The following is an 18,791-nucleotide window of genomic DNA, read 5'->3' as shown; positions in this document are numbered from 1 at the left end:
GGCAGGAAAAACAACTGTGTTCCATCCATGTGAACAGGCTTCAAATTCTTGATATTGTGCAACATCTGAAGAAAAGCATCCACTTCAACTGGACACAAAGATTTGTTTTTGCACAGAGAGGTAGTAGATTTTAACCACTAGTAGAAACGGCATCCTAGTCATTGTTGCTGTAGGACAGAGTTGTACACACTGAACTCGAGATGGCAACACCTTTCAAAACTGAAGTTGCACTTTGGGATACACAAATATTTCTTTTCCATATTTATATTTTCAGTGTTCATTTAGCATCAGTGCATCTTTCTTAAACTCTTAATTTAGAGCATTTGTGGCAAGACATCCAGATGTTGCATTTGTAGCAGCCCAAGTCTGTGTAATCATGAGAGACATGAATCAGACAGATTTACCTGATAAATAAAACACATGTTTATTTACACAAATATTCTCAAATACTAGTCTTCTACATAAGGACAGAAAAATATATACAGTGATGTAGGGATTTAAACTGCTCCATTGTCGGGTCAATGTATACATGTTTTGATTTATTTGCATTTTCAGGTTTTGAAATGGAAAAAAGGCGTATGTACAGCAGGATCTAAAACTTGCACTTCCAAACTCTGGCACTAAAACATTACGGGAAACCATCTTTCAAATGCTATTATACTCCACTGCTTCCCTCAACGTGTTGGTGAAAGCCAACAAACTGCATGACTCTTCAAAAACGTCACTCACTATACATGAGAGGTGAACTTTTCTCTAACAGTCACCAGCAGGTAGGGCTGTCTCAGTGAAAGGATTATACCTGCCCTACGCAATGCAACATTAATCTTAATTTACTTTTCTTACTCTGGATTTTAAGGGGTGCATTTCCCTCATTTAAGCACACTCCTTTTCAAATAAATGGGAGTCTATCCCATTTTGCTTTCATTTCTGGTTGCACTTGCGTCTCAATTCCGTTTCATTTGTGGAGAGGCACGTGAAGAGAGTTGATGACAGCCCCTCATCTTGTTCTTCAGCTCCATAAAAAGTTCAGCAGAGGAACATAGAGGGCCAACAATGTTCCTCCTCTGATTGTGACGTGATTACACAAATACAAATCCTCGCATGTGGCTTTAAAGCACAAAGGTGTTCCAAAAAAAGAAAAAGAAAAAAAGAAGATATACATCACTGTACTTCATTTTGTTGGTATTGTGACAGCCCTACCAGCAAATGACAATGTCCTATGTTTTCATTTCATTCACTACACATATCACACTGTCCACTCTGTGAGCAACTCCTACTAGCTTCCCACTGGAGGGGAAGGGAAAAAAAAAGCAATTGGTCAGCCTCTTCTTCCAAACAACTTGAGTAAACTTTGGTTAGATCTTGAAGTATTTCAAGGAACTGGAAAGCAGCACATTTAGAGAAACCATTTCTTTGAGAACCTGAATGACCCTTACCTGGCTTCTTAAAAGATCGCACAACAACACTTGAGTCGAACAGACACCTTGATGGTAGAGAACTTTTATCCAGCAGTCCACAATGTTTTGCATTAGAGAAAATAAAAAACAAAATAAAGGAGGATGACGTGACAGGGAGTCACATAGCAAAAGAAGTCGAGTGATCTTGTTTGGTAAGAAAGGCAAGACAAAGCTACTCGGGCAGAGAAAGTGTTGAAGTGTCATTGTGTTTACATACACCTGGGGTACAGAACAGCACCAAAATACTGTGATCTGGAGGGTGTTTCAACTCTCCTGGGGAGGTCAGATGAGTGTTCTCATTAGGTTGTGTGTTTGACGCTGCTCAGTAGTAAACTATATATATCCTCTTGGTCCTGACAGCCAGCATCTCCCTTTACCTTCTGCTGATATTCTTATTGACCAGTGCCTTCTCTCGCCAAACTAAAACACACAGTGGGGAGGAATGACCATTGCTTAGTCTCACCACCCAAAACATACTTGGGGGCAAAATGAAAAAAATACCAGATAAACAACATTCATTTCATATGTCATGTTAACACTCTCATTCACAGGAGGGAAAACAGCTCTTTTTTGTAAGATAACTGCTGCCTCCAGCTGCTGAAGCGTAGTCACACAGAGTTAAGTTGGATATGGTGACGGCTGGCAGAGAACTGCTAAGACACCCCTCCCCCATCCTGACTGGGTGGTGATGAAAGTGGGAGATTGATAACACAGGGAGGGGTGGGGGTGTTTTTAGTGTGAATCTGGGTGAGGGTGTCACTGTGGGGCGCCAGCAGCAGCGGGCACCGGGGTGCTCAGGGCATTGGTGGCAGCAGATAGGACAGGTGAGCCAGTGAGAGGCCCCAGGGCAGTAGAGGCTGGCAAGGCAGAGATACCTGAGAGAGAGAAGCCAGATGAGACCATCAGGACAGTCGAGCACTCTGAATATTAGCATTTCTACCTCAGAGCTGACAGAAATTTTTCAACAGTTTAAAATTCGCATGGGAATCGATAAGAATTAACCAATTCCATTATCGATTCTGATTGGGTGCTCATTGACCCGCTTGAAGAGTCACCACCATCGCATTGCATATCAAAGGCTACGTTCACACTGCAGGTCTTAAAGCTCAATTCCGATTTTTTGATCAAATCCGATTTTTTTTGTCTGCGTGTTCACACTACAAATAAAATGCAACAGCAAACGCGCTCTAGTGTGAACGCTCAAAGCGCCCGCATGCGCAAAAGAAGACGTCACGCACAACGCGCTCAGTTTAGACCCAGAGCAAACAGTATGTTTGACTGATGGCTCTTAATATGAAGACTTGTTTCGGACTTTACGTTTCCCAATTTTGCTTTAAGTTATAAAGTTATTTTGTTATTTACATTTGGCCTAATAATGATCCTTACTGCTGTTTTAGAGGAGCGGTGCTTCAAAGGATAGCTGCAGATTTCTGTCAGAATCTGCAGATTATACAGTACAAATAAAATGTTCACGTTTCTCCAACGTTGTCTTCCAAACAGTTTCACTGACATCTACACTGGATGACCAGGAAGCGTTCACGATGTCTTCTCCGGCGCTGATAATCGGCGTCTGTCTTGTGTCAGTGACGTAAAAGACGGATTTAATGCGACATGACCGTTCAAACAGCAGTCGCTTTCTAAAACATCAGATATGTATCGGATTGAGTACCACATATGACAGTGACCCAGGTCGGATTTAAAAATATCGGATTTGTGCCGTTCACACTGTCACACCATGATCGGATATGAGTTGCATAGGGTCAAAAAAGTCGGATTTGATGCGCTTTCGCCTGCAGTGTGAACGTAGCCAAAGACATTTGTGCAAATTAACTGAATGCTGTGTGGCCAAATGTGTTGCATGTTGGAGGTATCAGCTTTGGGGTCATTATTTTAAAAAAGTAATGTATTACACATTACACAGAACAGTTCTGCAGTACAGTTCTTACTCCCAGGAGAAAGGGTTTTTTTCTGTAAAATAACATGAAATGTATTATCTCATAATTACCTTTTAATAATATAAACCTATGGGTTACAGTCCCACACAGCAACACAAATCCCTATCCTAATAAGACAGAGATGATATTTCTCTTAGTATTTATGTGTGAACATAAAGCCAACAGCACAAAGCAAAGATTAAAACCCAGCCCACAGTAATTCTACTTTAGACATATGATACAGAAGCTGCAGCCTGACTGCTCATCACTTTGCTGAAGTTCAGGGTCTGGCTGCTGGGCTGGGGTCAGCATTCACTCAGCTTTGGGTTCTTGACTAGCTGTGGCTAGCATGCTGCGTGTGCAGCTGCTTACAAAGAGTCACAGTTGTGTTAATGGGATAATGTAGTTGTTTCTTTCCTGGAAACAATTTAAAATTTACCACTGCACTCTGATCCTTTTGTGCAATAGAAATAAAAGTGATGCCCATATCTATGCTGTAGACTGCACTACTAGTTTCCTCCTCCAGCACACAAACTGCCCAACTGCAAGTGAAACCAGTAAGCAAAGCAGGCAGCTTTATCAATTCCAAGGATTTGAACTACTGGTTCTGTACAAGAAGAAATAAATCCATAATTTAATGCAATCACACTGTGTGTGACCAAAGGTAAACCAGGAAGTAATATTACGAATCTGAAGTAAATTTTTACTTTAGGACAACAGTGGATATCCTTAATATGGCCGTCCCAGGTACACACCTCCCTTTTTAATAATAATAATAATAATAATAATAATAATAATAATAATAATAATGGATTGCATTTATATAGCGCTTTTCGGGGCCCTCAAAGCGCTTTTCAATGCCACTATTCATTCACTCTCACATTCACACACTGGTGGAGGCAGCTACAGTTGTAGCCACAGCTGCCCTGGGGCAGACTGACAGAAGCGAGGCTGCCATATCGCGCCATCGGCCCCTCTGGCCAACACCAGTAGGCGGCAGGTGAAGTGTCTCGCCCAAGGACACAACGACAGACCGAGACTGTCCGAGCCGGGGCTCGAACCGGCAACCTTCCAGTTACAAGACGAACTGCCAACTCTTTGAGCCACGACCGCCCCATTACATGACAGTAAACTGACATCCAGATTTTTGACATGCATCTTAATGAAGCTAATGCTTCCATATTAGTTGAGGAAAATGTAAACCTAAAGCACAAGGATGCACAAACCCATAAGTTTTGTTTTTTTAAAGAGAAACTTGGATGGATTTAAAGGCATGGGGATTTAAATTGTAGGCCAGTATACTATCAGTATAAGTGCGCGTTCTCACCAGTTATCATGTTTGCTGTGCTAACAGCAGGGTTCCCACTGGGTAGGTTGGCTGATCCGGTCACACGAGACTGATCTTTCCCAATAGGGACTGTAGAAACAATAAATAAATTACTTCTTGTCATGGCAACCTTCATTTTATTGTTAGCAGAAAAAATAAATAACCATAGATAGACACAGAGGTGATGGTGAGGGCTTACAGAAGTATGGGTGATCCATGGCCTCGCGGGCAGTGAGTCTGGCCTGGTGGTCGTAGCGCAGCAGTTTGTCTAGGAAATCCAGAGCCTCGGGGCTGACCAGGTGCTGGTTCTCACTATGGACAAATCGCTCCCACCGCTTACGAGAATGCCTATTTTGGGGTGGGGGGGATTAGTGCCTTGTGTTTGTATTCGTTTACAAAACAGTAAACACTTTAGATCACAGTGGGCCAAAATTCAAAACTGGAACAAAGTCGCAGGCTAACATTAATATTTATTGAAAAAAAATATAAGAATCAATCTTTTCTTATTGACTCAAACAAGTTTTGCTGAAAAATGGCCCACGGGCCAGAGTTTGACACTCATGCTTTAGATTATCCCATTACAAATTTCTGTAACATTTTGTGGCCACCAAAATGGGTATACACACATGAATGAGTAATAAGATGGGAGTGGAGAAGATATACTCAGTGGATCATCAGTCACCCAGGAGCTAAAACTCTTCTTTTGAACTGTGATATTTAACTTAAAATGTGCAACATAAATACAATTTTATTCACATTGATTCTTTGTATTGCTCTGTTCTCTTGTGGATATTTAAATGAGTTCAGTCTTTGTGGAGTTTGGTTGTGTTTGTTTCTGACTGGAATATCACAAACCATGAAGAAATTCCAATTTGACCCATCTTAGATTTACCTGACCAGGGTTTTAATAGTTTTGCAATTTTCATTAGTTTTTATTTTTATTTAGTTTTGACTTCAGATTTTCAATTTTATATCAGTTTTAATTAGTTTTTACCAATTGTTTGCTAGTTTAGTTTAGTTTTTATTTTTTGAAAATCCTTAGTTTCAGTTTAGTTTTGATTAGTTTCTGTTATAGTTTTAGTTGTATTTGCAATAATTAAGTGTAACAAAATCCCAGTTGCATCATATCAGTCATGCTCTTCTGCTCATCCTTGGGTATGTTGCTATTCCAGCTACCATACCCTGCACCCTGGACAGGTCGCCTGTCTGTCGCAGGGCTAACACGCAGAGACAGACAACTCACATTCCCACCTATGGGTTAAATAAATAAATAAATAAATAAATAAATAAATAAATAAAGGCAGATGAACAACCATTGATACCAGGCAACTATAAAATGTATATCTTGGCCCCAATGAGACTATTAACTCTTGCAGCACCGGGTGTTCGTAATTTTGGTTCAAGTGAATTGATAAACTTTGTGAAGGCAATTGACTCACACAGTTATGTAGATATCCCAGTCCTGTTGTCTCGGGATGCATCACGCTGCCTGCCTGGGGTTAGTTTCTGTTTCTGGGATGAGGGTTGAGTGTGCTCCCTTCTCAAGGTAAGCTAGGTTAGCCTTCTTGTGTGAGCTTTTCAAGTGCACTTTAAGGTTTGTGGGATTTTTTCCCCTTTAGAAATGTCCCTCATAATTTGTCTCTTTCCACTACAAGACACTTGCTTTATCCAAAACACAGTCATATTCAAAGTAATCCCAAATTGGACTCTGGCGCTTTCTCCCGACTTTTCCTGACATGATTCTGCGCGTGGACGGAGCAGCAACACAGACGACTCGACTAACGTGCTGCCACCTGCTGGCATAATTAGACAGCAAGAAAAAAATCTGGAAACTAAATTTCATTTTCACCCTCGACTATTGTATGACACGCACACATCAATGAAAACTAAACACATTTTTGCTATAATTTCAGTTAATTTTAGTTAGTTTTGTGAACACTCATTACAGTTTTAGTTAGTTTTCCTTTTTTGTTTTTATTTTTATTTCCGTTAACGAAAATGTTTTTTTACTTCTAGTTTTCGTTATTTCGTTAGTTTTCGTTAACGATAATAACCATGTACCTGACAACATGACCACCCCCCCCCGCCGCAGGTGTATTTGCTAACAATAATTCAGCTGAACCTAGTACCTGCCAAGAATGTCATTGAAGCGAGGTTCCAGCTCAATGTTGTATTTGTCTATGTAGTCATAGAGGTCTTCTGTCCCCAGCACCTTGGCTATTCTCACCAACTGCAGGAGAACATGCAACAGTCATTTAGAAATCATCAATCACACACATGCACTATAATAAAATCTATTTCCCAGCTGTTTACAGAAAACATCTAGACACTTAGTAGATCAAAACCCTATTAAACAAAGCTCACGGTAATATCTATAAATCCTGCTGGGAATTAATTTAATAGTCGTTTAAAAAAAGAAAAAAAAAGAAAAAGAAACTACAGTAGTTGACTAGTTTGAAGGACAGAAAACATCAACAGCCAAAATAAATATTCTGTGTATACTTTATGTGCGTTATAAAACTCATCATCTTTAAAATTAACAAGTACAGGGAAACACAATAATAGCTTAGATTTATTCACCTGGTCATAATTGTCATGACCATGAAAGAAAGGTTCCTTTCTGAAGATCATGGATGCCAGCATACAGCCCAAGCTCCACATATCGAGGCTGTAGTCATACATCTGAATACAGAATACAGTGGAAGAGCCAATGATGAGGAAAGATGAGAGAAGATGACTGAAACACTACTCGCTGAAATCTGTTACAAAGTCTATTTATTTACCTTACAATATAAAGCACCTTGAGGTGACTTGATATGATTTGGCACTATATAAATAAAACTAAACTGATTTGACTTAAAATACAGCCTAGCAAAAGGAACAAGACTGTAATTTTGGACACAACAGGTTCATTCAGTGACTGACAAAGACTCAAAATTCAGTATCCACAGTACAAAGACCTCCAACTGCACTCCAGAAAAACGCTAAAGCACACGCTACTACCTCACTGCCATACCTGATAGTCCACCAAAAGTTCGGGTCCTTTAAAGTAGCGAGATGCAACTCTGACATTGTACTCCTGTCCTGGATGGTAAAACTCAGCCAGACCCCAGTCAATAAGACGCAGCTACAAAGAAATTAAGCGATTAGCACTCAGAACCAGGGTACGTACTAAGTACAAGTAAAGTAAGTGGAAATTAAAATATTGTGCTTCAACCTGTGAATGCAGTAGAGGGACTGTGAAGAATAGGAATCCACACAGAGAGGCAAACAGAAAAGCACAACAGCAATGACAATGAACTTTATCATGTTGTTACATTGCAGAAGCAACATTATCTCTCACCCACCTTACGGTGCTCATGATCTATCATCACATTATGTGGCTTCACATCTCTATGCATTATTCCCATGCTATGGCAGTAATCCAGAGCCTACAAACAATACCAAAGGGACTTTGTTAAATACTGTTTAAGTTTTTCTTCCCAAGATTTCCAAAAGAGCTAGAGATAATTAGTTGATTCTCCCTTCAGGAAAATGCTGATAACAAAATGAATTCAAGTATAAAAAGCCAAAGAAAAACACAGTCAAAGAACATTTTCCAGGGAATTAGTGTCTTGTGAAAGGTCTTCATCTAAACATGTATCACAACGTTCTGAGTTTGACACATCATAGAGTGAGCTGGAGGACTCACCTTGAGGATCTCATACATGTAGAATCGAATATCATAGTCCGTCAGGGTCTGGTATAGTTGCTGAATACCAAAAATAAAATCATTAGCCTTTTAATGGTAAAGTCCTACAGCTAAATGACAGCACCCATGTGTCACACAGAAGGAGCACTGTGCCAGTGATTGAGGATAGAACCAGAAGACTGTTGACTTTCTGGCACCGAAGACATAGCACTGGACTATCCTATTCCTCCATCACATACACACACGTGTATGGTAAAACAACGAGTATGCCAAGAAAGGAGGGTGAAATATATTACAATAAAATGCGCGACAGAATAAAAATCATAGTGTGTTCCTACCTTGAAGTCTGTGTTGTTAACATGTTCAAAGACTAAGGCAGGTGTTCGGGACTGCAAGAGAGACATTTCGTGTACTTTATTTTTCGTTTGCAGTTTCATACAAAATCCAAACAATTGAAGAAGAAGAAGAAGAAGAAAAAACAAAGAAAAAGCACTAAATCTATCTCTGTACAAGCCAAGCAGACAGCCACACTGTGAGCCTTACATTTTGTTTTAATATAAAACATCAAAAGTCTAATCAAACTGTGGTCTCTCTCACCATAGGCTGCACAACCATATCCACAAATAATGCTAATCACAGTGTGAATCAGAGCTACCAACTTTCACTATTAAATCTTTGATGCTCTATTAAAATCAGTTTCTATTTAAGTAGAAATAACCATGAAAGATATTCTCCACTCTCACCCAGGGAGATGAGTTCTGGAGATTTCTACCCTCTGCTTTTTGGACACATTTTTTTTTAACTGGTCACAGAAGGTTTGTCCAAAAATAAATAAAATAGGTACTCAGAAACCACATGTTACAATAAGGTAGATATTTCATAAACAGGGTACTTCTGCTCTTGACTTCTAAAATTCTAAATCAGAAATCTTAATCTGTATTTGTTTAAATCTTGAATGACCATGATGGCTCAGACACAATGTGTTGCTCCACTGCTTGGACAGAGCCCTCACTACATTTTATTACTATAAAACTGCTTACATGTATCTATCTAGCCGTGGTTATTTAAGTACTTACAGACACAAATTTCCCAAGTGTAACCAATAAGCTGGCACAAGTGGTAGGTTCAATGTGCTATTGGTACAATGACACCATATCAAAATTTAATGCATCTTTTTTCTGAATAACACATTATGTAATCAGAAAAAAGAAAACGCAAATAAAATATAATTTCTGCTGTACTTGTGAACAAGACCTTAAATGTTCTTCATTAATAACTATGATACTTACTACAGGGTCTTTCACTATATCAATTAGAGAGATTATGTTAGGACCTCCACGCAGGTTCTCCAGAATCTTAATTTCACGCTTTATTTTCTTTTTCTTTACAGGCTAAAGGATAAACGAAGAAAAAGAGTTAGGATGCATAATGACTTCATGAGATATAAAAGTAAGCCTTTGTACAGCTTTACCTTGAGTATCTTCACCACAACCTTCTCGTTATTGGTGATGTTGATTGCCTCAAAGACTTCACTGTACTTGCCACGTCCTAACTTCCGCACTAACTGAAAATCATCCTGGTTTCTGTAAAATACAGTAATTTTGCAACCAAATATCAGTTACGAACATTTCTCAACTAGCATGTGTAAATTTGTCTAGAAGTCAAAATATTTACCCCCATTCAACCACATGGGACTCATAGTCCCAGTACTCCCTTGGCCGGTGAGTGTTGACCTCTGTGTACACTCGGGCCCGGCTTGGCACGGGTCCTGACATGTCCGACAGCTTGGCGGATATGATGGGGAAATCTTACTGCAGCGGATGACAGCCAGAGGGATGGAGGCTGGGGGGGAGGAAGAGGGGGTGGGGGAGGGAGGTAGGGGTGAGGGGGTAGATCCCACAAGGGAATGGGGTTGGGGGGGGTTTTGCCTGAGGATGGGGGGAGGGGCCACCAGGGGCAAGGTGGGAAAGCTGACAAAAAATGATTGGAACAGAAAATTAATGATCAAAGAAACCTGGTTTAAGGTATCTGGTTAAGATAACATACGCTAGCCTGTTTCAGTTCAAGGTTAAAGGAGCTAGTAAACACAAACAGAAGTGATTAATTAGTCAAATGGTTTTGGCCAAACCCTAAGAGAGAACATGACATCAACAGGTGGATTACCTGCGATGTGCGATAACTGTGATCAGTATTGCGATAACGATATGACTTCTGATAAAATAAATAGCAAAAAATAAATAAATACATAATTTCCGTTTTACTGCAACAGTTTTATTTAAAGAAAGCTGCTGTATTAGCAGTGTAACAACAAAGTGCACTTTAACATTGAAACATTGCCCCCATAAAAGATTTTCTGAGGCTTGAATTCTGAAAGACATCCTTCCCGATCTCTATAATTAGTTTTAAATAAACATAACTTAAATTATACTGCAAATGATCTCAGTGCAGTTGTTCATCATTTTACCACTCACCAAGTAGTTATGTCTAGAAAATACACAGTCTCTAGACACCGTGTTTTCAGTTCAAAGTCTTCGGTGAGGAAGTGCACTGTGAAACTCATATATGGTTCCGTTGTATGACTTGACCATAGGTCTGTAGTGCTTGCGTAGTTTTCAGCTTGGCTTAGTTCAAACATGACGGTCTTGCGGCATGTTTCGTACATTTGTGGAATGGCGAACTGGTGAAGCCCTCCCTGCTAACTGTATTTATAGGCATCATGTCTTTAGCCAAAAAAAATGTGTAATGGCCTCTGTTATTTCTTTGTACCGCTTCGACGTTTTCTCATAAGGAGTTCCACTTGAAAAACTCTGATACAGAGACGGCTGTTGGACTGCGGTGCTCTTTGTCTTAACATTAGCAACCTTTGTTTGGCTAGCCCTGTTTTTCTGGAACTCTTCAAACAGTTCTCTGTGGTTGTATTGAAGATGATGGTGGAGATTAGTCGTGTTTCCTCTGGTGGTTGCCACGAGTGTCCGGCAAGTTTTGCAGAGTACCTGTGTTTGGTAAAGGTCGTGTTTATTAAATCCAAAGTACCTCCAAATAAGCGAGGTACTATTTTTTTTTAGCCACGAGTTCATAAGTCAGTAGCGCTTTCGTCATGCGTCTCGCTCTCAGATGACAGAAACCCAGTAGTCAGTCGAATAGGTACTAGGTGAAAAGGGCTATTAATCCCAAATAGGGCAGGGCAATATGGCCAAAAATATTTATCACAATATATATTTGAAAATTTGCGATAACAATATAACTGACAGTATAATTGACGCAAGACAAAATACTTTACAACTCCACAACTTCATTAGTGCAAAAAAGAAAAAAAAATCCATCAATGTATTTTCACTTAAACACGCAGCTGTTTTTATGTGCATTAAAGTTATATAAAAATTTAACAGTGCAAATGAAAATTCTTTGCTGACAGTTTAACCAAAAGGCATTTACAGTGGAAATTGGCCAACATATCCTGAGCATAACCATGTATAATATCCACAAAACTTAAAGAGGTTATACACACACAATACGGTAACATTATGTTGAGCCACAGTACGTATCACTCCACGAGGTTCCTGACTACGGTAGCCGTAATTCTCCGACAATCCATCAAGCGGTGCAGCTTATATATAGCATATCATAGCTTATCAAAGTCGTACTAAAACATTTTTTGACAGATTTTTGGATCGGATCAGTAATAATGACGGTCCGGTTGCACGCGCTTTGGTGTGTATCTGACGGACGAAAGCCAAACCAGTTCCACACCACTGAAGTTGCACCATGCACCAAGTTAGCACATGATTCTCCTTATGGGGACCTGATATGTTTAATATGCTGCTGAGAATATAGCCCAGAAGAAGCGTATAGTATAGCTTTTATTTTGGAAAGAGCCATTTCTCTGTGATAAACTCTCTTTTCCAAAGATGAGTGATTTCTCGATCAGATAATTTTTTTATTACTTTGTTGTTTCAGCAACATTAAATTTAAAAACTGTACTTTTGAGTTAAAATATATATTTATAATTTTAATAAATGACAAATTAAAAAAGGCATGAACATTTTTTTGTATCGAAAAAAAATATCAAAACCGTGACACCAAAGTATCGAACCGAACCGAATTTTGTGTATCGTTATATAGCGATATATTCTTTTCTTCTGTATAACGTATTTTACACACTATAAGGCACACTTACCATCTTTTAATTTTCTCAAAAATCGACAGTGTGCCTTATGTATGACTTCTGGTTGTGCTTACTGACCTCGAACCGATATTATGTGGTACACAGCGCGCAGATATCTGTCAAAAATTTTTTAGTATGACTTTGGTAAGCTATGAAGGCGCACCGCTGCCGTAGTCAGGAGCCCTGCGCACTAATCTGGGTCCAAAACGCCATCCACGTCAGGTCCCAAAGTCAAAAGGAACACTGCGGCATCACTGAGAGTTAAAAACTGTCTAAATTCTTTCATCTGTAATAAAATGATCAGCGTTCTGCTCTACCAGGTGTAACAATTAAGTTTAACATCCAGGCATCCATGAAAACAGAATTTATTAAATTTAAAGTTAGAAGTTAGCAGGAAGTTAGCTCGCTATTTACCAACTAAACACGATATGCCATGTTATGACTGAGAGATTTCTGAAAAAATTCAAACGTACAGCTCTGCTATCACTTCCAACATAAAAGAAGACAGAAAAATAAACAGCAGTGACGTTCGTAGGGTTACTGAAGTTGGGCTAGCTGCTATATAATGATCTCCTACGTGATCGCTAGCAAAACATCTATGTTAGCATAACATTAGCACAGTGAAGCTGAAAGATGAACATTAACTTTTTTCCACTCGATAAAAGTTAACGTGAGGGTTTCTGGTGGTTAGGTAACAAATGCAATCGCATGGCAGGATGCTGTAAACGGACCAAACTTCAGTCAGGAGAACAACTGAGAAAAGGTTAGTCATTAATAAACTGCAACAACATGGGAATAGAGCAGCTGCGAGAGAATTCAGCATTAATAAATCAATGGTATGGAAGTGGAGGAAGCACAGTTTTTGTCTTTCCCCATATTCCAAAAGTGCTTCGTCTTAGGGCTGCGCGATATGACCAAAATCTCATATCCCGATATAAGAATTCTATCGTCCAGATAACGATATAAATCACAAAAATGTAAAATTTTCTGTAAATTCTGTGAATCTTGGGCAGCTCGTCTTGCGGGAAGTGTTTCCAGCTGCACGTCATGTGTCAAGTGTTTTAACCGATGCATGAAACGATACATTTTTAGACGTAAGTTGTAAAGGCCGCAGTTTTCTTTGTGAGTATTTATTACACGGCGTGCTGCGGGGAAAAGCCTGTTCTAACATTTGAGTCTAAGGTTTATTTTTTAGCACCTGGCGGCTCTTTTTTGCTTCTCATCCGTAAATAATCTGCTCTTTCACGTGATTCAGTTTATTTTGAAAAGTCTCAACAGGATCTTGGGCTTTATTGTGAAAGGTTTATGTGGAACATAAGCAAGCGGACACGCGATGGTTTTACTGTCGTTGTTGCTAACCACAACGCATAAAAACAGGTGCTTGTCTGTCCGTAGTGTGGTTATATTAAATATAAGAGAAAGAGAGAATTTTAAGAAATTAATATAACCACTACAGTGACCATCAAAACAATGAAAAAATATTGCCGTAAACAGTTTATTTTGCGACACCACGAAACAAACAATAGCTAAAATGAAACGATAGACGTTTTTATATCGTCATCCGATATATATCGTTATATCGAACAGCCCTACTTCGTCTCTTTGCTATTTCTGTTGCCCGGCATAATTTGCAGATGTTGTATGCAGCCGCTACAATGCTTTCGACCAAAACAGGTGCGGCTTGATGACACCATCAACATGCGCTATTGTGGTAGAGTGGTATAGTAAAAATCTCTACCGTTGGCCAAATTTCTATTTTTTCTACCGTATACCGTTTATACCACCCACCCCTACTCGCTAGTTTCCACATAAACATGCTATAGCATATTCTGACAGGGAGGTTTCGGGTGGGGGGGGGGGGGAGGGGGAAGCTCTGCTATCACTTCCAACTAGGGCTGCCACGATTAGTCGACTAGTCACGATTATGTCGACTATTAAAATCGTCGACGACTGATTTAATAGTCGACGCATCGTTTGAAGCTTTGTAAGATCACAAAGGACGCAGGAATGAGTAGTAGGATTTAAGAGTGTAATAACGGACTGAAACAGAAGATGGCAGCACTGCATGTACAAGGATGCCAGCTGCCGTTAAACCCCGAAGAAGAAGAAGCTGTGTCCCAGAATTCATAGCACAGCCCAGCGCAGTTGTCAACAATGGTGGCAGCTAGTTAGTTTTAACTTTACTCTTATTATTCTTTCTGGGTCACAAAATAAACGTTTAACATATTTTCAGGCGAGAATGTAGCTGTGTAAACTTCAAATATCTGCTCAGTTTATCAAGACACCACGTATTTTCAAAAGCGCTCCGACGTTTTCGGAGACGTCTGTTACCTACTAGCTCGTTAGCTAGGCGGGGGCAAGGCTAACTAGAGCCGTGAGAACACCGGACTCCCGGCAAATCGTTTTCAAACCCACCGCCGTCTTTCGCTAGTCAGGTTAAACATATATATAAGTCACTTAGATAACTTAAAAATGTTATTGTTTGGCTTTCTTTAGTATTTTATTTGTTCCTGAGTAAATCGGTTTGGCTGAGATTAAAGTTATAGTTTTTGCACAGCTAAAACTGTCAAGCAGACAGCTGATTGTCAGAAGTGTGAGATGCTGGAGAATATACTCCGGTGTCCTGTTATATTTTAGAAAGCAAGGAGTTTATTAAACTTCACCGAAACAATCTGCAAATTTCATTAAAAATTAATAAACTACCATCTTGTCTTTATTTTTAGTTAGCACAAACACTTCAAGCTGTAAGCTAATGATAGTTATATAAGACCAGATGCTTCTGGTGCAATAAGCTGTACGCTGTACGTCCAATGGATGATGATCTGATTAGTCGACTAATCGCAAAAATAATCGGTGACTAGTCGACTATCAAAATAATCGTTTGTGGCAGCCCTACTTCCAACATAAACGAAGACAGAAAACTAAACAGCAGTGACTTTTGTAATTTGCAGATAATATTGCTTGCAGCCGCTGCAATGCTTTCGACCAAAACAGGTGCAGCTTGATGACACCATCAACATGCGCTATCGCGGTAGAGCGGTGTAGTCAAAATCTCTACAATTGGCCAAATTCATATCGTTTCTACCATATACCATTTATACCGCCCACCCCTACTTCATGGGATGGGTTTCTATGGTCAAACAGCTTCACCCAAGCTTTACATCACCAAGCACAATGTAAATTATTGGAGACAGCGCTGTAAAGCATTAAGCTGGACATGGAGTGACAAATCACACTTCCCTGTTTGGCAATCCAATGGACAAGTCTAGGGTTGGTGGTTGCCAGAATTGTCCCGCACTGTGCCGAATGTGAAATTCGTTGGAGGGGAATTATGATGTGGGGTTGTTTTTCACGAGTCCATTAGTTCCAGTGAAAGAAACTGTTAACACTTTAGTATAAAAAGACATTTTTAAAAATTTCATGCTCCCAACTTTATGGGAACAGTTTGGAGATGGCCTATTCCTGTTCCAACATGACTGCACACTAGTGCACACAGTCCATAAAGACATGGATGAGTTAAGTTGGTGTAGAAGAAGTTGACTGGCCTCAAACTTTACCAGCACTTCATGTCCAACATCAGTGTCTGACCTCACAAATGCACTTCTGGAACAATGGTCACAAATTCTCATAAACGGTGCTAAACTTGTGAAAACCTTTTCCATTAGAGTTGAAACCATAATAATAATAATAATGGGATATCACTCAAGGTCTTACGCATGTCAGGCAAACAAGTAAAAGCAACATAATGTATATAACGCCAACTGGATGTTATCACTTCAGCTTATGACCCTTCGTTTTGACTGATAGGTTGCTCACCATTGGGGATTAAAAAAACCGTTAGCTCTCTCTTTCACACGTGATTGACACAGTCTTCCACATAGGGTAAATACAAAAACATCCCGAATGTACCTTTCCGCATATATTCCTAAATTTAACTTAACTTTAAGAAATGAATCGTCCCTCACTTATAATCAACGAAGAATCATGCACCGGGGACCTTTTTTCAGATGAACCGGTGATAAACTCGTGGGTTCAATAGAAATCCCGCTAACTTTAGCTAGATGGAGGAGTTAAGTAGTCCTCTAGCACATTTAAGTATTGCCAAATTGAATTAACCTTTTGCACAAGGCTCGCATACCACCTTTCACCGAAAACCGCAACACTAGATATAACGGTAACGTGGACTAGAGTCATGTTATCTTTCAATTAGATAATTTGCGTACTCGTTTGAATTCGACATTCGGTAAGTCAAATGTAATGCGGTGGATATTGTGTTTATCGATAGTTCAAGCACTTGATCTAGTTCGTTAAATCCAAGACCGGTACTGCTTTCTGTGTATTGAGGTTTCGTTAACTTATGGGCTCTGGGCAGGCCCTGTCTAATAGCCTGCTAACCTTATCATGGCTAACATTAGATTCCAACAGAAAAGCTGTTTTTGCTAAATCAACAGTGAACACAAAATTTGGCTGGTATTTACCCCCTTGATCAGTTCTAGGACCGAAATGCTTCCAAATAATGAGGGCTTCTGCAAACTAAGAGTCCTCGCCTCCCTCCTTCACCGGTGCGCCCGTGCCAGTGTATGATTTCTGCTGTATCAGAGACAATATGGCTGACCACCACCTACATCCTACGTCCCAGACATTTTCTACGGGGGCACTCGAGGGACAAACTTGTAGAAAGTTGCAAAACCATAGACTGTAGTACTGGAGACTCGTTAAACAATTATTAAGATATTCTGGATTGTATTTTTAAACCAAGGTAGTATATTTTTGTACACAAAGAAAACACGACTGAAAGACGTTATTGTCCTTATATTTTCTAACTGTCCTGTATTTCACAAGGAATGCTTGCTGCCTCTTGGCTTAAAGAAACAAGCCAAGAGTCAGCGTGTTCCACAAAATATCCCATCGTCAGTAACTCTCCTCAGGCTCAAGCTTGCGTATTGGGTGTTAGTGTGACAGATAAAAACTGAAAATACGAGAAGGAGAAGAAACATTAAACTAAAATGAACTTACAGAAGCATATTTTTATTGTTTTCTTGGCTGAAAGGTGTGTCAATTTCTTTGGTCCAATTATCTGAGGCTTGTTTCTAATGAATACTTAAATATCAAAGGTGTTTCTACAAGCAGCTGAATCATGGTGTGCACTTAGTCATTCACAAAACTGCACAGAGTGCTGTTAAAACCTCTTTTTCACATGACTGTAAATGCATGAAGCCGGAAGAGAGCTTGTTGGAATAATATGGTATGCTTTGAGGTCCTTGAGGAAACTTCAAAACTATGCTAGCTGTGTCTAAAAGGGGGCGCCCCAACATTAAGAAACATGCATGCTGTTCTTCAGCCTGTCTCCTTAGTGGAAAGGAGTAGTGGAAACATAATATAATGTATACCACACAGCTGTGCATCAGGATTCTTACACAGTGTTGGCTTCTTTTTGGAGCTCACTGGTTTATTGCAGTCTTTGCAATGATTTCATAAATTAGGCCAAAACGACTTTCAAATAATTGTGTTTTGAATAATGATTTATGCACATGTGGTTTTTAACCACGAAATTTTACATTTTTAAAGCAAACAGAATTTTTGCTCTCTTATCTCTTACTGAAAAAATAAGTATCTTCAAATATATTTTTAAAATATGTGCCTTTAAAATGTTAAATATTCTAATATTATATTATAAATAATAACTATTATTTTGAAGTTGGAGTGCTGAGAATTTAGTCTGTTTTGTATGTTTTAAAAACATTTTAGATCGACTTTATTAAAAATAAAGACCTCAAAGTGCGCAAACTAGCATTAATATTTTTTTTGTTTGTCTTAATTTTTGATCTTTCAAACCTTAGTATTGGATCACAACAAACTATTACAAATCTGTGTATACATGTTTGGAGGTGGAGGAGAGGTTCTGTTGCAGTTCCTTGTGCATTAAAATGGTTGTATTCAGTTTCATTGTTGTGTTGGAAAAATCGTCTCCTGACAAAGTCTCGAGCTGGAAGTCATCTTTTCATCCAGTATAATCTGGTTCACCTTGTGCATCCCCTCTCAGCACACTTTTGTTTTGTTTTTTGCATGGCATCCTTCTGTCTCTTGCACGGTCTTAGCATGTCAAAAGCACTTACTTTCAAATTTTCCAAATCAAAAAGTCATGTTCTTTACTTTCATATAATCTCCGTTTTATATTATACAATCTAGCATTTCTGAAACTTCCTTATGATCAGGA

General features: G+C 39.3%; 1 protein-coding gene across 1 annotated transcript; it reads right to left on the bottom strand.

The window, feature by feature from the left end:
• Nucleotides 1-399: 399 nt before the first annotated feature.
• On the bottom strand, nt 400-17,195 carry LOC309706772 (casein kinase II subunit alpha). Its single transcript, XM_082533605.1, has 13 exons — nt 17,053-17,195; nt 10,084-10,379; nt 9,881-9,992; nt 9,699-9,800; nt 8,748-8,798; nt 8,410-8,469; nt 8,066-8,149; nt 7,735-7,845; nt 7,299-7,400; nt 6,848-6,948; nt 4,918-5,066; nt 4,719-4,808; nt 400-2,332 (listed from the first exon to the last, which is right to left on the bottom strand). Exons 2-13 carry the CDS (start codon nt 10,182-10,184, stop codon nt 2,214-2,216), a joined length of 1,182 nt encoding a protein of 393 aa, XP_082389731.1. The 5' UTR covers nt 10,185-10,379; nt 17,053-17,195; the 3' UTR covers nt 400-2,213.
• Nucleotides 17,196-18,791: the final 1,596 nt, after the last annotated feature.

This window comes from Aulonocara stuartgranti, assembly GCF_965226115.1.
Source record: "Aulonocara stuartgranti genome assembly, chromosome: 5".
In the NCBI taxonomy this organism is placed as follows: domain Eukaryota; kingdom Metazoa; phylum Chordata; class Actinopteri; order Cichliformes; family Cichlidae; genus Aulonocara; species Aulonocara stuartgranti.
This window is presented reverse-complemented; position numbering and strand designations above follow the sequence as displayed.

Bases quoted from the DNA above. Each gene is read 5' to 3' on its own strand.
- LOC309706772 (XM_082533605.1), bottom strand. From the start codon at position 10,184: ATGTCAGGACCCGTGCCAAGCCGGGCCCGAGTGTACACAGAGGTCAAC. The intron at 9,993-10,083 runs GTAAATATTTTG...TGTATTTTACAG, and splicing joins TCCCATGTGGTTGAATGGGG to AAACCAGGATGATTTTCAGT. The intron at 9,801-9,880 runs GTAAAGCTGTAC...TTTATCCTTTAG, and splicing joins TTGTGGTGAAGATACTCAAG to CCTGTAAAGAAAAAGAAAAT.